This window comes from Anolis carolinensis, chromosome 3 (assembly GCF_035594765.1).
Source record: "Anolis carolinensis isolate JA03-04 chromosome 3, rAnoCar3.1.pri, whole genome shotgun sequence".
NCBI lineage: Eukaryota > Metazoa > Chordata > Lepidosauria > Squamata > Dactyloidae > Anolis > Anolis carolinensis.
This window is the reverse complement of record NC_085843.1, coordinates 187,863,251-187,881,349: the sequence shown is the minus strand read 5'-3', so window position 1 is coordinate 187,881,349 and position 18,099 is coordinate 187,863,251. Positions and strand designations below refer to the sequence as shown.

Here is an 18,099-nt window from a genome sequence, read left to right as displayed (position 1 = left end):
AACACGGCTATCTAGGCCAGAAACCATACACCTCAAAATTATATTTTTCCATAAAAAAAGCCCTGCCTACCATTAAAAAACCTTTAAAGTATGTTTAAATGAAAAGATTTTGTGTGCCTTCTGTGTGCTGCAGTGTGATTTTTGCACACTGCGAGGGAGACTAGCCTGGTTTTGATCCAGGAGAGACATTTCCCCCAAAAAGTCAGAAGTCAGTTCCAATTTTATAAAAAGGTATATCTTTGGCTAAAACAGGCAAGTCTCCTCTCCCACAATGGTCAAAACTGCCTCCTTGCTCTCACAGGGAGTGATTTGCTCAGTGGGTTTCCATGGCTGAGTGGGGATTTGAACACTGACCTCTTGAATCATAATAGTCAAACCACTATACCACACTCACTGCCTATCTACCAAAATATCGTCTTTTTAAAATGTATGTCATTTGAATGACAGATTATCTACTCACCAACAAACCAACCGTCATCACACTTTTCCATCACGTCTATGATATCACCGTCTCTTAATTCCAGCTCATCATCATTTTGTGGAATATAGCTGTAGAGTGCCCGGTAGCTAAGTCTGGAAATTCAGAAAACAGAAACAAGATGAGACCAAGAAATCAAACTATTCAGCTCTCAATTACTATAACTTCTACCAACAAGTCCTCTCCAAAAGAAGAGCTAAAGATCCAAACTGGTGCTTAAATCCACCTCAGGATTTATCATTATTATTTATTTGGTTTACATTTCCACAGTATCACTTGTGCTGTGCTCTACACCAGCGGTTCTCAAACTGTGCTCTGTGGAGCCCTTTTCTTTCTTTCTACCCTTTCTTCCCTCTCCTTCTTTCTTCCTTGCCTTCCGTTTTTCCTCTTTTCCTCCCCTTTCTTTCTTTTGCAGTACAAACAAGATAGATGTAATATCCATAGGAATTTGTTCATGTGGGCAAAATGTCAGGAGAGAATGCTTCTGGAACATGGCCATATAGCACGGAAAACTCAGAGCAACCCAGTGATTCCAGCCATGAAAACCTTCAACAACACATTGTTAATGTTTTTTTTTCAATTAGTTCACGCACATATTCTCCATTTGCCACTGGTCAGGCCTATTTGCCAAATTGTAAAATGCAATGTGGCCCCTGTGTCCAAAATTTTCTTGGGGCTCCATGATAAAGTTTTCCTTCAAAAAGGGCTCTGCAGCTTTAAAAGTTGAGAACTTTGAGAACACCATGGCTTACTGAATTACATCATGTTTTTCCGACTACGTGACCAGGAACTAGGAATGAGAGAAATCACTCAAGAGGTAATCCAATAACATACAAAATTCCCTAAAATTTCTTGGTCTATAATGTCAAAAACTGCAGAAAGGAAAGGTCACTCTAATAGGATCTTAGTCTTATAGCTTATTATTTCTTATTTCCTGGGATTTTTTAAGAATATAAATAAACTTTGTCCAGATTCAAGCCATGCAGTGAACCTGTTATAAATTAAACCAGAATCTAAAATCTATATTATCCCATAGCTTCCAGGCTTCGGCCTCTTTAAGAAAAACAACTCTTAAACAAGATGCCACATTAAGTGTACCAATTCAGAAGAACTTACACATTTTGTGCGGTATGATTCCTCTCGATGGTTGATTCCAGCAGTGGGACTTTGGGTGGTTGCTGGGAAATGATGAGAGATGATCTACTGTCACTAAAGGGTCCCTTGTGACAAGAGACAAGAGGCTGAGAAATTGTGCTGCAGTAATGAACGGATTTTTCAGCAATGTTTAAGATCTCATTGCAAACAGTTTCCTGGGTGGCAGGCATAGTATTTAATCCAAAGCGGGCAGGGGACTCAAAGGATAAGAAACAAGGAGAGGGAGAGGATAGTCAGTAAGAGAAGGACCCATCCAGAGGCAGCACATAGGTCCAGTAAGACAACAGAGTGGTAGAAAGGTCCAGGTAGAGATCCCAGGAAGTGTAGTGTAGAGGAAATCCAGGTTGTAAGCATGGAAAAATAGAGGCAAGATAACAGAAAGATTTGCTGATTAGTTTTAACAACAAGAGAGACTATAATGAGACATCACATTCAGAAACACAAAGCTTGAGTAAGACTTTTTAAAACACAGCTAATACATGCAACTAAAACTTGTTCACAATGTGATGTATCTTCAACTACTCTATTCCTTCAACCAGAGGAGAGTTTCTTTTGTTACAAGGGGAACAATAATGTTGCTCCAGACAGATGGGTGGGGCTGCTATTCAGATTTGTGAAAAACACTGTAAACTTAAATGACTGAGCTACCAAACAGCAGAACTTAGGGAGGGGGGTTGCTTACTAGAAGCCGGATCTTGTAATGTCATTGGTCTTAACTGATCCTGGAGATCTTTCTTGTGTACTTTGACAATGATGGCAAAAAATAAAGACTGGACAAATGATACCAAGGTTTCCCAATACTACATATGTTAACATAAAAACACTGCACCAGCTAGCTGTGGTACTGGAATTTCCTTCATGGGGGTTCTTCACTAATTGCTATGGTATTGTCTTGCTCTCAGTGCTGCTGGTTTCTACAGATCACCGTGTCAGAAAGCAGGCAATGAATGCTTTGTGCTGTTATGGATTATGCTAACAAAAAAGCTGCAGGTATGAATCTCACGCAATCTTACCACATAGGTCTTTTCTGATTCTGTGAGATCTGGTCCTGGCCTCAATGAATGATGAGAAGGCTGCATGGTCACCAAAGCACATGATAAGGAAGACATTTTAGCACAGGCCGTACTATGTCAGATTAAATTCTTATGAACAAAGCAACAAAATGGCGCATGTGTGTGTGGAGAATCACAACAAATGATAGCTACTGCTGCATTCAGATAATTTGTGTTGTTAACAATGTAGCTAGCTATATATTGCACTGTGACTATGGGAAAGAGGATTAGAAGCAAGAAACCAGTGGGTGAAATGATGGATCAGCAGTACAACCTCTGGATTTAATTACCAGGGAAAATTAATATCTGTAGAAAATACACGAGTAATGCTTTTACTTAGATGATATAGTTCTGGAATTCCTGAAATATTGAATACCTCAGAGGCAGAGCTTTCCTACCTCTCTGTATACCAGCTTTCCAAACTGTATGTTGTGATATGTCAGTGTGTCAGCTGCAGTGTGTTGGTGTGTAGCAGAGACGTAATGAGAAACCTCTGAATCTATGTGAAATAAACTAAATCATATATTTTACAAATGATAAATGAAATGTTTTTGTGAACTATGTTGAATCCCCATAAGTTTTGTTATTACAATTTATGTATGTCTTCATATCTCTTATAAGGGGTTATGTCACACAATTATGTGTGTCTAAAAAGTATGTCACCAACGTGAAATGTTTGGAAAGCTCCGCTCTATAGTGTAAACATTTTGTAGTCTCTGGAATTCACGATGAGCATGTGAAGCATCTTTTTCTTTTAATTGATAATCTTATATTTATTTTAGGGGCTCTCAATTACTAGTTTATGTTTGTATTTAGTACCAAAGGAATTATGATGTGTCTATGATATTTTCAGTTCCCTAATAACAACCTACCTTTTAAAGTTTGTTGGATACAAACAAAATACAGTAGAGTCTCGCTTATCCAACCTTCTTATCCAACATTCTGGATTATCCAATGCAGTCTGCCTCCCACCCAGATCCGCAACTGTTTCTCTAAGCAGCAACGACTGAACTTTTTACAGATTTAATTTCCTATAATGTTACTGTAATTTCATTTTATGCAATTCTATCTTTATTTGTAGTCAATTTGCTAGTAGTCAATATTTTTGTAGTCCATGTTTTCAATACACTGCAATATTTTGGTGGTAAGTCCGTAAATACATTAATTACTACAAAACGTTACCATGTATTGAACTGCTTTTTCTGTTTTTGATACTTAATTTGTAAAATCATAACATAATTTGACGTTTAATAGACTTTTCCTTGATCCCTCCTTATTGTCCAACATTTTCGCTTATCCAACGTTCTGCCTGCCCGTTTATGTTGGATAAGTGAGACTCTACTGTAGCTGTATGTAAACTAAAGGACGTTGAAATAACACATATGGGGAACATTCACAGAGGACCACAGAAATGACAGATAATGGAATATGGCTTAAGGAATACCAAGACTTTACAAATAGGATTTACAGATATAGATGCTAAATAAAACATAGCGACTCATCTCATTATCCAGAGAAAGAAATCTGGGTTTACATGAATATCAAAATTAGAGAACAACTAAATATTAGAGGGACAAGTGCCCAGCCAAAACTGTGCCGTTGGGTGCAGATATATGAAGGAATTAGGAGAGGGAGAAAGCGAGAGAGCATGCAGGCATTTGCACAGCAATGGGAGGGAGGGAGGGAGATGTCCTTCAGATGATACATTGAAATTCCTATCAGCCTTCACCACTGGCTATGCTACTTTTTCCATTTATGAACCCTTTCCAGCTAAGAAATTTTATATGACCCAGGTACAGAGGTATATAAAATAGTATACAAATCAAACATTTACTGATAATAAACCAAAGAAATTTACTTTAAAACAATTATTTTATATGCCTATAGTTTTACCATTTATTACAGACAAAAACAAATTTGCATACTATTGAGATGGATGTGCTTGTTTACTTTCACATAAAGAATCAAATTTTGAGTGAATATTTGATACTGCCAGATGTCAAGCATCTTCAACATTTTTGATGCCAGGCCGGCATGCTTGTCTGGAGTCTCAAGTGGCAGAATATTCTCTGTTGGCTCTCCTTTTTTCCACCACATTAGGGGACCACAATGGGGTGTTTTGGGTGTTTGTACCTCCAACTTAAAGTGCCCCAGGTTGCAGAGTGAGTCATGTGTCCACTCTTCAACCCACATTCACGTCCCTCTAGTTCCCATCATGGTCTCGTCACATACATGCATGCAATCCATATCCTCCCCTCCCCAAATCACAAATACGTGGTATTAACTCTTCCCTCCCTGCACAGTTTGTAAGCAAACTCTTCTTGAATTTTTAATGGCAGATGGCAGTGTCCAGCAATCTCTGAGGCAAACTATTCCACTGTCAAATTGATGTAAAAAAAAAGGGTTCATCCTAATGTTCAAACTAAATTAAGTGATCCACTTTTTGGAGCCATGTAAAATGGGATCACTCCATCTTATAAAAACATCTCTTTAAAGATAGCTGTCATGTAATCTCTCAGTATCTTCTCCAATGTAAAGGCAGCTCCCGATGTGATTTCTTTTAAGATTTAGTTTCTAGACTTTTGATCATTTTGCTAGGCCTTCTTTGAACACATTCAAGATGAGATCTGGCTAAAGCAGAACAGAGTGGCATTAATACTAGTATTTCCCTTGATAGAGATTGATGCTGCTCAGAATTGCATTGGATTTTTTTGGTTGCTGCATCACACTACTGACTCATGTTTAGCTTGTAGCCTACAAAGATCCCTAAATATTTTTTTACATGTACTGTTGTCAAGCCAGGTATCACTCATCCTATATTTATGCATTTCCCCTTTTGGCCCAGCTTTTCTATCTGACAATGTCATTTTGAATAGAATCAAACTTCCTTATTAGCTGTAATTCAACTGTTTCATGATATCCATTTGCAGTACTTCTGCTAAGGAACTGCTGCTTTAAATGTACTCAATGTTATATATTGTCCAAACATCTGGATGCTCCCCCCCACAATAAATGCAAAGATGGATCTGTCATGTGATCATGCATATTTTACACAAGGAAATGGAATATCATGTTTTAAGCCCTCCCTGTCCCCATTCAATTACCTGTGGCATGTTGACCCTACATGAGAGTCTGGGAGGTAGTTCTGTTCTAACAGCAAAAGAAGGGATTGCAGAAGGAGACAGAAGAGCAGATGGATAGAAGGCTTTTGCATTTGCAGACTTTCAAAAGGAAAGAAAAGTTGATCAGTGCCCTGTTAACATCATTACAGTAATTACAGTCTTGCAAACAAGAAATAGACTCCAAACTGAAGCAAACAAGCAAGTTCAAAAGCTGAAGCACTTTTCAGATTTTCTGCCCCATGTTAGCTTTGCAGAATATCATTCATGCAATTAAAATGAAAGTTAGGTCAGTCACAGAACATCCATGAAAACATAAGATGAGAATGAGGGTACATCTACACTGTAGAATTAATGCAGTTTGGCATTACTTTGACTGTCATAGTTCAATGCCATGGAATCATGGGAGCTGTAGTTCTACAAGGTCTATAACAGTGGTTCTCAACCTGTGGGTCTCCAGATGTTTTGGCCTTCAACTCCCAGAAATCCTAACACCTGGTAAACTGGCTGGGATTTCTGGGCGTTGTAGGCCAAAACACCTGGAGACCCACAGGTTGAGAATCACTGGTCTATAACCTTCTCTGCCAAAGAGTACTGGTGTTCCAGCAAACTACAGATTTTATGATTTTGTATTACAGAGCCATGCCTGTTACAATGGTATCTCACTGCATTAATTCTACAGTGCAGATGCATCGAGTGTTGATTTGGAATTTACAAATTATTTATAATTTAGATATGTCTCCATTCATTAATGCTATAATCCAGTACTTTCCGGAACAAAGTCTACCTGTACTTGTTATATGTTTCTAGTATCTGAAAAGATAGCCACAGTCACACACAAGCCCTCCCCCCCAGAAAAAAAAACCCAAACCAGCTATTGCTTATAGGACACAGGTCACATTAGAAGAATGATGGTATTAAAACAAAATGATCCAAATACGTAATTAGTGCCACACTTTAGCAACTTGATTATAGTATAACTCCTGAATTATAACAAAGAAAGCTAAGGGAAGACTCTTTCAAGAAAGAGGCTGAATATAAACCCATGAATATGCAGGTATAAAATCAACTGGAAAGTCTCAAAAATCTCTTCACAAAGAAGTAGTGATGTCAGTTTATTGTAGTATAAAAAGGGGAAAGGAAAATGGAGAAAAAAAGGCTGTGAAAGCAATCTTTAAACTTTATACTTGAGGTCTTAATACTATTCTGTACTGCATGTGAAGAAACGGATTTAGTGTAAAACTTACACTAAAATGAAAATCAATTAGTTTTAAAGATGCTTTGATCATTCCTCGGATTACAGCCTGTCTGGAGGCACCTTTTTTTAAATAAGACTCTATGCTAATGACAAAGTTGCTGTAGTCTACAAAAGCTTATGTTATATTAGTCCTGATGATGCCGAAAGACTTTCTTTTGGTACTCTAGTTATTTAGCTGCATGCTGTTTTTAATGATGATCATAACAGGCTCACAAGAATAAGGTATTTATGGTGATGTAATGAACTCAAGATTGCACACGATGTCTGTCCTCTCCATTTTATCCTCATGGGATGGGCTAGGCTTAGTGAAATTAAGTGGCAATTTTCATGGCCAAATATGGACTCAACAAGAACTGTTAAGTTCCAGTTTGATACTGAAACTATAGTTCTCCAATAAATAGCAAAACACCATTCTCTGGAGTCCTGGGGGGGGGGGGGGGGGACTACAAACTTCAGAACTTCATGTCAGTCATATTGTACCAGTTGTTTCATTAATTCCCATCCTCTTCTAAAACCATAGAACAATAAAGTTGGAAGATATCAGATGGGCATCTAGTCCAAGCCCTTCCATGCAGGAAAAACACAATCAAAACACCCCATGCTTAAAAGCTGTCTACTGCCATTTTGGAGAATGAACTCCTTAGATCGTGAAGGCAGAATTTCTATTATGATACATCATAATAACACAGTCTGAAAAACAAGTTTTGGAGGAGATGGGAATCCCTTCTAATAAATATTTTGGGATCCACACAAAATAACCCTCAATATGTTTCCATAGATTTTTATATACCAATCGACTCTAATGTCAAGCTAGAAGCAAAGCTACAGAATATAACGGCTATAACCTGGCAAAAGGAAGGCCAATATGTGAAATTCTCCTGAATTATTATTTTGTGTCAAAAGCATTGCATAAATAAGTATAAAACTGATAAAAATAGAGGGAACATAAACGGTTAAATATTTTTTTGACCAAAAACAGGCAACAGTGACTGCATTGTCTGTAGTTTTAATCGCTCCTGAACAAATGAAACAATGCAAACTGCAGGACAACAAACAGGCATGCAGAAAAAAGTACCTTCATAACCCTGCCTTGACTCTCCCTCTGTTCAACATCTTTATAACTGTACATCCCACTTTTGGGGGGGCCATCTCCCTGCTCCTGACAAAGTTTCCTCTCATCAGAGAAGTGAAGAGATTTCTTTTGTGGAATAACACACTTCTCCATCTCTAAATGGCGCCTCGTTCTACAATTCTCAGGGACACCACTGGGGCCTTTGTTGGCTGTAATACAATCTTCCCTGTCAATGCTTCGCTTGACTCTTCTGGTCTTCTGCAACTTGTCTTGGTGGCCAGTGACATCACTGAGCTCTGAGACGAAGCTATCAGGACTGCCAACTACAGAATAAGGTGAATTACCGTTGCTGGTGTGATAAGAAGGAGAGCTAGCAAACTTCTCCTCACTTGGCAGAACTGTCAAACTGATGTCCTGAGTGGATGACTGAGGCTCACTGGAGGAAGGCAGTGAGGAGACAACAGATGTGGGAGTTGAGGAATTGGAGAGATTAGATTGGTGAAGGCTAATGGATGGTGAGGGGCTGGCCACTGATGGTGGTCTGAGATAATCAATGTTACATAGAAAAGAATTAGGATGAGGTGGTAAAGGAGGAGTGACAGTTGGAGTTGGGGAACAGGTTGCTCCCAAAGTCAGGGAAATCCATTCTGAGGTGACAGCCTTCAATTCGGGAGACAATGCTGGGCCCATGAAGGGCAATGGTGGGGGAGTTGGTGTGAAAAGCAGCTCAGAACTGTGAGACTTCAAAGAAGAAGAAAAAGAACAGAAAAAACATTTTTTTTAAAAAAAAATCAATACAAGAGAATGTGGAGAAAAATGAAAACAAAAAAGCAAGGTGTAATTGAATATAGAAAAGAATCTGATTAGCTGTGCCATGGGCTCAGAATTACAGTAACTATGAAGCAAGCAGTCTGAATGTATGCAGTGCCAGTTCATCAATGGTGACAAATGAATATGGCAAAGGGAGGACACAATTTCTCTCCTGAAAATTCCCCATAAATTGGGGAAAGGATGTAAATTAGAGCATAGATAAACAGAGAGAGGGCTGAATATTCACTTTGGTTGTATTTTTGTATCATGAACTATGTTTGTTTAGATTTGTTTCTTTTGGTGATTATTTTTTATATACAGAAGAAGCACTTTTAACCAGTTGGGAGAATATATGCAAAATTTACATACCTAGAAAATAAGCACACACTTGTGACACTCATATGTATGTATGTACAGTATGTTCAGGTCAGAACTAATGTGAGAACCTTGATGAGCCAATGTTTGGAATCCTTGTACCATGAGAACCTAATCATTTTTTCCTTTTCTGCTTAGAATTAGACTGTATATAATTGGCATTTGTAACACAGATACTGTAAATATTTCTCCGTTTCTTATTACCATACATTTTCACAGTGTTCCTTGCTTTTAGAGTTAATTTAGATTTGGGCAAGGATAGCAGAATGCAGATTCCAATTTTCCAAGGTAAGGAAACATGGAATGTTTGCAAAGTGATAAAAGGTTCAATTAATTTTTTTATTATGGATGTCTACAAATGAAAACATGGAATCTGGTTTGAGAGAGTTTAATGTATTCTCAAAATTACAATTTTCCAATTGAGATTTCTTTGGATGCCGCTTTACAACTGCTGAGGGGATGCCCAAAGCCAATCCCAATGGGAAAATAAAATATTCTCTCCTTGAATGTGAAAGGATTAATCTGCTCCTGTTAAACAAGTACATACTAGACAGTGAGCATCAAAACTAGCCAGATTTCAAACTCCATATCCACAGGGGTTCGGTTTTGGAACTGAACATTGATATGAGAAAATGAGGATGATAATGGCCCATATTTTTAAATGGTGGTAACATGGATATGCATGCTTCTGCATGTCCACATGTATGTCGTTGCCATTTAATAATAAGGGTTGTGACAATCCACTTTTGATAGAAATCTTGGACCCAGAGGACCTGCTGTATTATACAAGATGTCTAGTGGCTTCAGAATTACTATTAAAATAGGCCTAACTAATGCTATAGTTCATACTATGCCATACCATAAACCCTGTATTGACCCTATATTGATATTGGAATACAGTAATTAAAAGCAAATTACAATAAATAAAGACAAATTTAAATTACTGTAACAAAGTTTTACTATATTATAAAACAGCTTTTTGAATATAGCATTATTTCTTTGATTTTTTGCTGGTTGCTTGAGAGTTTTGGTTGCTTGAGTTCTGGTTAACGGAGAGTCTACTGTAACAATAATAATAATAATAATAATAATAATAATAATAATAATAATAATAATAATAACTTTATTTTTATACCCCGCCCCATCTCCCCGAAGGGACTCGGGGCGGCTTACATGGGGCCTTGCCCGATAAAACAATCGAATATCAAAACACAGCAATAAAACAGTTATCCAATAAAAACATCAATTACAGTAAAAACAATCGTTAAAATCAACATAAAACAGAAAATATTAACACTGGAGACTAATTCATAGAACCCAGGCAAGGTGCAACATGTGCCGAAATGGGGAAGGTAATTTCACAGTTGAAATGGACAAAGTGCAATATAGCATTGGCAACACCTCGAGTACTGTACATACCCCATGAAACCTTTAGAGCATTTGAGCATTAATTTCTGTTGTATTTTTACAAGAAGGGGGGTCTGGCGTCCAAGTTTTCCCACAAGTCTAATGTGTCCCACTTGTCTTCTACAGTTGCCCACCACTGTTCCACTATGTGTCTTTTTCTAAAACATGTGTACTTTCCCTCTGTGCTAGACACATTGGTGAAAGCCACACTTTCCACTTGTCCAAAGCTAATCTATAACATTCTAATGCATTCTTCAGATTTTTTGCTGTTGTTGGGTTTCACTGTAAATGAAAATATGTGACAAACCTGCACATTTGAAAATCCCAGGAAATAGTTTTTGGAGCACATACAGTCAACAGTGATATGTTTTGTTTTCAACAGGTTTCAAAATGTGATTATTGATAAAAATTATGTCATAAGAACCCACTCAAATAGGGTTGCGCTGTTAATAGCTTCCACATCTACTACCGCAACACTTTGCTACTGAGCTTAGGCAATAGTTACAAGTGAAAAACTGAGCAATGCAAGAATATATCATTTGAATTTATGGCCAGTAAGTATTACTTTTAAAAAATAATAACCATGGTTTCTGTGGAAAATATCAACACCTCACAGTTCTGCTAGGATCATTTCATGGCAAATACCTGTGGTGAAGTAGCCTGGCTGTGGTTCATCGAGTGGGAAAATAGCAGATCACTATGATCTTCCATGTTTTTCACAACAGGCTGCTTAAATATGTCCACATATGTGACTGGGAAGATGCCTTGGCGATTGGTGCCAAGGATTTTTCCTTCATACCAGTTTTCATCTACTTGCCGGATCAGTGTAATCCTCTCACCCTGAAGAGAAATATGTTTATATTACTTCAAGCTTCTGATTTGAAGCAACATTGTCATCCCATGTATTCATGCACAGATGCTATTTTTGTGTGCTCTGTTTATCAAGGCAGCCATCTCCATTGTATAAATCTACCCAAATGGGTTCAATAGACTCTCTCTTTTAAAATCAAAGTGACAAGCTGGTTTGTTTTCAGAAAATAGGACAGTGCATGATTATTACTGCTCAAGGTAGGGATCTGTACCTAAAAGTGATTCATAGCATTTAACACAGAGCTAAAGTTCTAGTGGATCACAATTAAATTAGTTTTTTTCAGTGAAAGGGAAAACTTTCCTGGTTGGGCTCCCTTCATTCCCAGCAAATTTGGAAAATAGGTAGAACCTATCCATGCCCATAATGACATCAAGAATAAGCTGTAGTCTTATCCGACTATATAATTTCTCAACAGTCTCTTCTGGAGCTTTTAATCTCCTCTTTGCTCATATTCTTTGGCTGATTGTGAACAAAAATGAGTCTTGGAGGCTTTCAGATTTCAGATGTCTGGATTAGGGATGCTCTGCTTGTATCAGCTTTGTTAACATCTCCCGTTAACAATATAGTTGGATTTTCTGCACCTAATTTTCCCCTGATCTATGCCTCAGCTATGTATACTGAATGCAGTGGGCAAGGTGGACCCATCCATCTTTGCCAGGATAGCCAATGGTGAGGGATCATGGGAAGTGACATTTAGCAACATTTAGAGCATCCACAAGTTACCCACCCATACCTAACCCTGGAATAATATATGCCATGCTTCTGGTGAAGTGGAATCTATGGATGTTCATGCTTAAATATGGTATGCAGTTTTTTTTGTTTGAACATGGAAGCTTTGAAAAAAATTATGTTTGTTGTTTAAAAGTGTTAATTCCTGTTTCATTGTGTGATACTTTGAAAGTAGTTGTTAGACTCCAGAAACTTCGTTTTTATGGCTACCACAAAATATGTTGAATTGGTTGAGACTCTATGAGATATTCATTGAAAAACTATAGCCAAATGTGCTGCAGGATGTTGTGCAAAAACAACGTTTTTTTCCGTTTATTAAACTTTTCCCATGTTTTTATGATAGAACCAATTAGGAAATAACATTTATAACCCAGAAACAAAAAATGTGTTATATAGTGTAATTAGTCATTGGGATAAACAATTGCTGATGGAAAGATCTTTTATGGATGAATGTAATTTTTAACAATATAATTCTCAGTTTCCTACCAACAATCCAGACAGTGTCTTCTAAAACAAATAAAATTCTGATTCATAGGATGCATTGTCTGTACCTTTCTGAAGGACATCTCTACTTGAGTGTCACCATTGAAATTGAACTTGGCAATTGCATCTCCATATTCCAAGACTTGCAACTGTGAGGGTTTCTTAGGATGATGTTTTTCTCTGGGGGGAAGTAGCTATAAACAAAAACAGACAAAGCAAAAAGTATTTGTAAAAACCTAAGGAAGATCCTCCACTTTGGTCAAAGGTATGAGCAAAACAAGTACCTCTACATATGATTGTGGAAAGATGCCCACTCTGCCATGGTGTTCTCCTTCGTACCAATTCTGATCAATCTCTTTATAAATGTACACAATATCTCCTTTCTGCAGTGGCAGTTCTCTGTTCACAACACATAAACTATATCTTAATTATTTTCAACAATAGTGTGCTTATGCTAAATACAAATATGAAAAAACAAAAATCACAGAAGTAATATACATTTTCCCTATTTTGAGACATGAGTGAGCAATATGTGGTCTTTCATATCTTTCTGCACTTATCATTGGCTACACAAGCTGGGACTGACAATGGTGGCAGTCCAAAAACATCTGAAGCACTATACTTTGACCACCTCAATCTAAGGTCTAAAAATAGAAGTGAATTAAAATGTTTATTAGAAATTTAATTAGAAATTAGAAGTTTTTACTATGAAACTGTCAACAAGTGATAGCCATTCTGTCTAAAGGACTTCTTTCCACTCATAATCTGTGATCTAAACCAAGGGCTCTGAATCAGAAAAGCTGAGTTGTACACAAGATAGGTTCCTTTCTGTAGCAGTAGTTTTACAAAGCACCTCTACACTGGGCCTTTTAAGAGATGCTATTTGGTTTGTTTTTTAAAAAAATTATTTGAGCTTTTATTCATTTTTGTATTGCTTGAAATTGGAGTGCAGAAAACTTTTCTGTCATTGAGAAAGAAAGCAACTGGCTATTTATACTCACTTTAGTGTCTGGGCTTTAAAATCGAACCTTGCTCTGGCAGCTCTCATCTAGAAGTTGAAAACAGTACATTTAAAATAAGGACCATGTTCACAAGACATGGTTAGAAATTATATGAAAATCCCAACCTTATAGGCAATGAATGGGATAAAAATATTGTGAATTATCACTTCAGGTAATCTGAACTCTTATATGACCGGAACGTCTTCATGAAATGACAGGGTCTAATAGAGTGGGCAAAGGTCCTGTACTACCAGTGGCAAAATCCCCACCTTCTGAGATAAGTGGAAATCAAATGGTGAGAAATAGCCCTTGCCAATGAGGAGGTAGGGGAGAGGAGGGGCTCGAAAGCTTGGTGGCCTGCAAGTAACAGAAAAATGTTTTAAACTTATTTCAAATGGGCATACAAATAGGTTTGTTGAGGTTGCTGACAGGGACTCGATGCAGGGACTGCAATCCATGCTCTGTAGCAAAAGATTGCCTCTGAAAATAAATTACAATGACTCGAGTGACAAAAGTGATGCACAGAAAATAGAATGAAATTGTCTTTTGATACGTGTATCATTGTGCCTTAGACATACATAACAAGGACCCCAAGTAATACAGCACTGAAATGTTTACCATGGCTGTAGAAGCACTCCATCACAACCAGCTATAACAGATCAGAAGGATCAGTTTTGTTTTACTAATTGGGAAAAAGGGACAAAGTAGGTGGAAAGGAAAATTAAAATGTCTCATGTAGTTCTGAGGAAGAATATATATATATAGTCTGCAGAAAGGAGGAATATATATTGGCATTATTAGACTGCATCATTGTCTATGTAAAAAAACAGGTATATACATTCTCTGCAGTCACATTTGAATCACCTATGTTCATATCTACTGAGCTGAATGTTTGAAAGATTATTATTAGCTAATGAAAGGAATCTAGGACCCATTTAAACTAGAATATAATGGCATTATTATTCCATTTTGACTATCATGGACATGCTCTATGGAATCCTCAGAGCCTATTTACATAGACAAAAATAATTACACTCACTTTATAGCTACCTTGATCTCAACAAACAACATATCACACCTTTAGCAGTGAAAGCCATTATTTTTGGTATTAATACGATATACCAAAACTTGCTTCTTGCTCCATAGTTTCAGAAAAACCCAATCTGTTGCTGTGTACAATCTAGCTCGGAGTCACTCTGCAGCAAAAAGGTGGACAGGCTGCTAGGATGGACAGCATCATCATTTTTGTTTACATGTCCAATGCTACTTGCTGGCGTGTATGCTTTGTAACATTACGGATCCTTTTACTTTTATTGTGAAAACACCAAAATGGGCTCAAAGTGGGAAGAGACACAGTTTGTACACAACTAAGAGAGTGGAGGATTAATTTCCCCCATTTTTGCCCAGGCAGGCTCCTATATCACCTGCTGCAGTCAGATAAGGCCCTGCGCTTATGTTCCTGTTCTGGATCTTCTGGCAGCAGCTCGACACCTTTTTCTTGCTTTTGAAAAACAGTACAGTCCCCTTAGCTCAATGTGAGGATCCCGAAAATATTGGCAACAATAAACATTTACTGAATGCCACCTAGTGGCTGTTTTAGACATTTACATAAATTTGTTCTGTAGTGTTCACAGTGGACTCTGCAGAATATGTTTCAACTGTACTTCAAAAAAAGAAAAAAGAAAAAAAAAGGAAAATGAGCCTATTCAACAAACATTGCAGATGCTTATTTAGTATCAGTAAATGTTTGATTTTATACCTATTTTATATATCTATATACCTAGGGTCACATAAACATTTTATGAGCCAAAAAGGGTCATGAGTGAAAAAGTTTAAGAAGCCCTGGTATAGACAACTCCCTAGAGACCTCGACTGCTTCACCACTGCAAAATCCAGAATTCCATAGGCTGGAACCGTGTCTGTCAAAATGAAATAGTAGTGCCATACTTAGGTATTATGAGTGGGCCCTAATAACTGTTACCTGCCCAACAATAATTTTACTGAACAAGTAACAACTTCTAAGGCTAGAAGACAATTCCAGGACTATTTCTCAAGATTTTCCCTGTACAATTTGGAAATAGCAATAAACACTACAGTCGGTAAGAAAATGTCATATTTTGAAGAAGTAGGAAGAGACTGTGCAGATTACTTGAATATGCCTGCATAGATGGGAAAGCTTGTTTTCTGCTGCTCTACAGACTGAGTCAATGATCAGTGGATCCCAGCTGCAAGAAAAGAGATTCCACCTAAACATTAGGAAAAACTTCCTGATGGTAAACTAAGTTTGGCAGTGGATATGCTGCCTTGGAGTGCAATGGAGTCTCCTTCTCTGGAGATTTTTAAGTAGAGGCTAGATGGCCATCTGTCAGGAGTGATTTGATTGTATGTTTCTGGATGGTAGGGAGTTGAACTGGATGGCCCTTGGGGTCTCTTCCAGCTCTATAATTCTGTTTCCAAGTATTTGGCCCTCCAGATGATTTTGCAGCATTCCACATAATTTGTTCTGCTTGTCAGGACTACTAGGTGTAGTGGTTCATGATTTCCACTGGAATACCAACCATTAAAAAGCTGCACAACATATAAATAAAGGAGAGGGGATTTGACCACATGGTAACAGGAACAGTTACTGGGCAAGGCAAATAAAATGGGCTACACCAGGGGTTCACACCCTTAAAGAACTATGACCCCTTGGGGGGAAAATCCTTTCCAACCCTTTTGTCTCTTTTGCCTTTTCTTTTCAAACATTAAAATGCAGATATAACATTCTCTTTTTTTTATCTGACATGGAGACCACAAAGAAGCAAAGAGAGAAGAACGCCATCTAGGTTTAATCCACTAACGGATAATCACATGGTAAGGGTCAAGAAGACAATAAAGTTTTAAAGCAGAAGTCACATACAAGGAGAGAATGAAGCATTATATACTGCAAAAGATGAAGCAAATGTCCTTGGATTTTTTTGTAAAAAATAACAGGTACTTTAAAGGCATGCGTCATAGTGGTGCACTAGCAATCCTCAGCAGACATGCTTTTTGTATAGAGAGATTAATTCAGTTCAACAATATCAAAAGCAGTTTCTAAATCAAGCAAGAATGAGGGAAAATAAAAATCAACACCTTGAACAGCTAATGGTGGCCTACAAGCACAACACTATGAGAGGCAAATATGAATTGGGTCAAGCAGCAGATTGAGGCAACCACAACAGACCTCTGACCCAGATTTCCTTTTTGCTGTATCGTCTACAATTAGGAGATCCCCAAACCGCTCATTAGTGATAAATTGATGGTGCGTAGGAATGACCCCTGTGTGCCTTCTAGCTGCAATATCAGCTTCTTCTTGCTCACGTTTAAGTCGTCTCTGGTCCTCTAAAAGTTTCTGCCATAAAATTGCATAAAATGGGTAATAAATAATCTAGTTTATGGCATGTGGAAATTGCCAACAGATCAAACAAACAAACAAAAAGTTCACCAAAACTAGACCCATCCCACCTATTTCAAACCTATCAGAACAAGTTCAGAGAATACATTATTACACTGGTGCACACACACTGTAGTGCCTCAAATATTAAGATTATGTATATTGACCTGTTGATTCCAAAAATAGCACCAGTTTTCCCCTATCAGCTCTAGAATTTGAGATACAGAACATATCTACCAGTCATTATCTGCTTGCCCACAGAATACCATGATAACCATAGCTAAATTAGAGCTGATATGGTCTATCCAATGCAATTTTCTGAATCAGTGGCCCAAATAACCCCAGGAACAGGCCTAAAAACCAAGATAGCAAGAATTTATATTGGGTTGGGCTGTGTTATTATATGCTAAGCCAAATCAACCACTCTACTAAGAATTCTACAAAATTGGGTCACAATGAAATATAATCTTTTATGGGGAATGTCCACAAACAGATTTTTTTAATGGAAAAGAAAAAGCCTCCATCAGCCTTGTTATCTCCTATATTTTCCAGTGTTCAAGATATAAGTGATATTGTTTATGAAGTCAAAACAGCACTACTACAGTATGAGAAGAAAGCATAAGTACACTATCAAAGTACCAAATTCTCCTGGAAGGGGTTTACTCAGGAGGGATTCCCCCCCACCAAAAAAACCCCAGTTCAGTGAAGGCTGAACACAGTGGCACAGAATATTAATGTTGGGGGGGGGGGGGGGGAGAAGAGAGAGTCAAATAACCAAGTGTGGATGGATTAGGGAGATCACTACACAGCACGTTTTTGTACATTTTTGTACGTTTGAGCAGCAGCCAGGTTTCCTCCAAACTTTCCTCACTAC

The 18,099-nt window shown here is 37.7% G+C and overlaps 1 protein-coding gene across 45 annotated transcripts in view; it reads right to left on the bottom strand.

The window, feature by feature from the left end:
• Window positions 1-18,099, bottom strand: part of sorbs1 (sorbin and SH3 domain containing 1) — a 160,115-nt gene that overhangs the window by 4,990 nt on the left and 137,026 nt on the right. For 19 of the 45 annotated variants that reach the window (XM_062975908.1, XM_062975918.1, XM_062975913.1 and 16 more), the window contains 10 exons: window positions 17,016-17,183; window positions 13,811-13,857; window positions 13,094-13,208; window positions 12,878-13,003; window positions 11,372-11,566; window positions 8,138-8,875; window positions 5,790-5,906; window positions 2,647-2,706; window positions 1,595-1,830; window positions 461-573 (listed from right to left, as the gene is read on the bottom strand). In XM_062975908.1, coding sequence (XP_062831978.1) covers window positions 461-573; window positions 1,595-1,830; window positions 2,647-2,706; window positions 5,790-5,906; window positions 8,138-8,875; window positions 11,372-11,566; window positions 12,878-13,003; window positions 13,094-13,208; window positions 13,811-13,857; window positions 17,016-17,183 — 1,915 coding nt within the window. The remainder of the gene's footprint in view (window positions 1-460; window positions 574-1,594; window positions 1,831-2,646; window positions 2,707-5,789; window positions 5,907-8,137; window positions 8,876-11,371; window positions 11,567-12,877; window positions 13,004-13,093; window positions 13,209-13,810; window positions 13,858-17,015; window positions 17,184-18,099) is intronic. The other 26 variants (XM_062975924.1, XM_062975925.1, XM_016996258.2 and 23 more) reach the window with 19 other exon arrangements.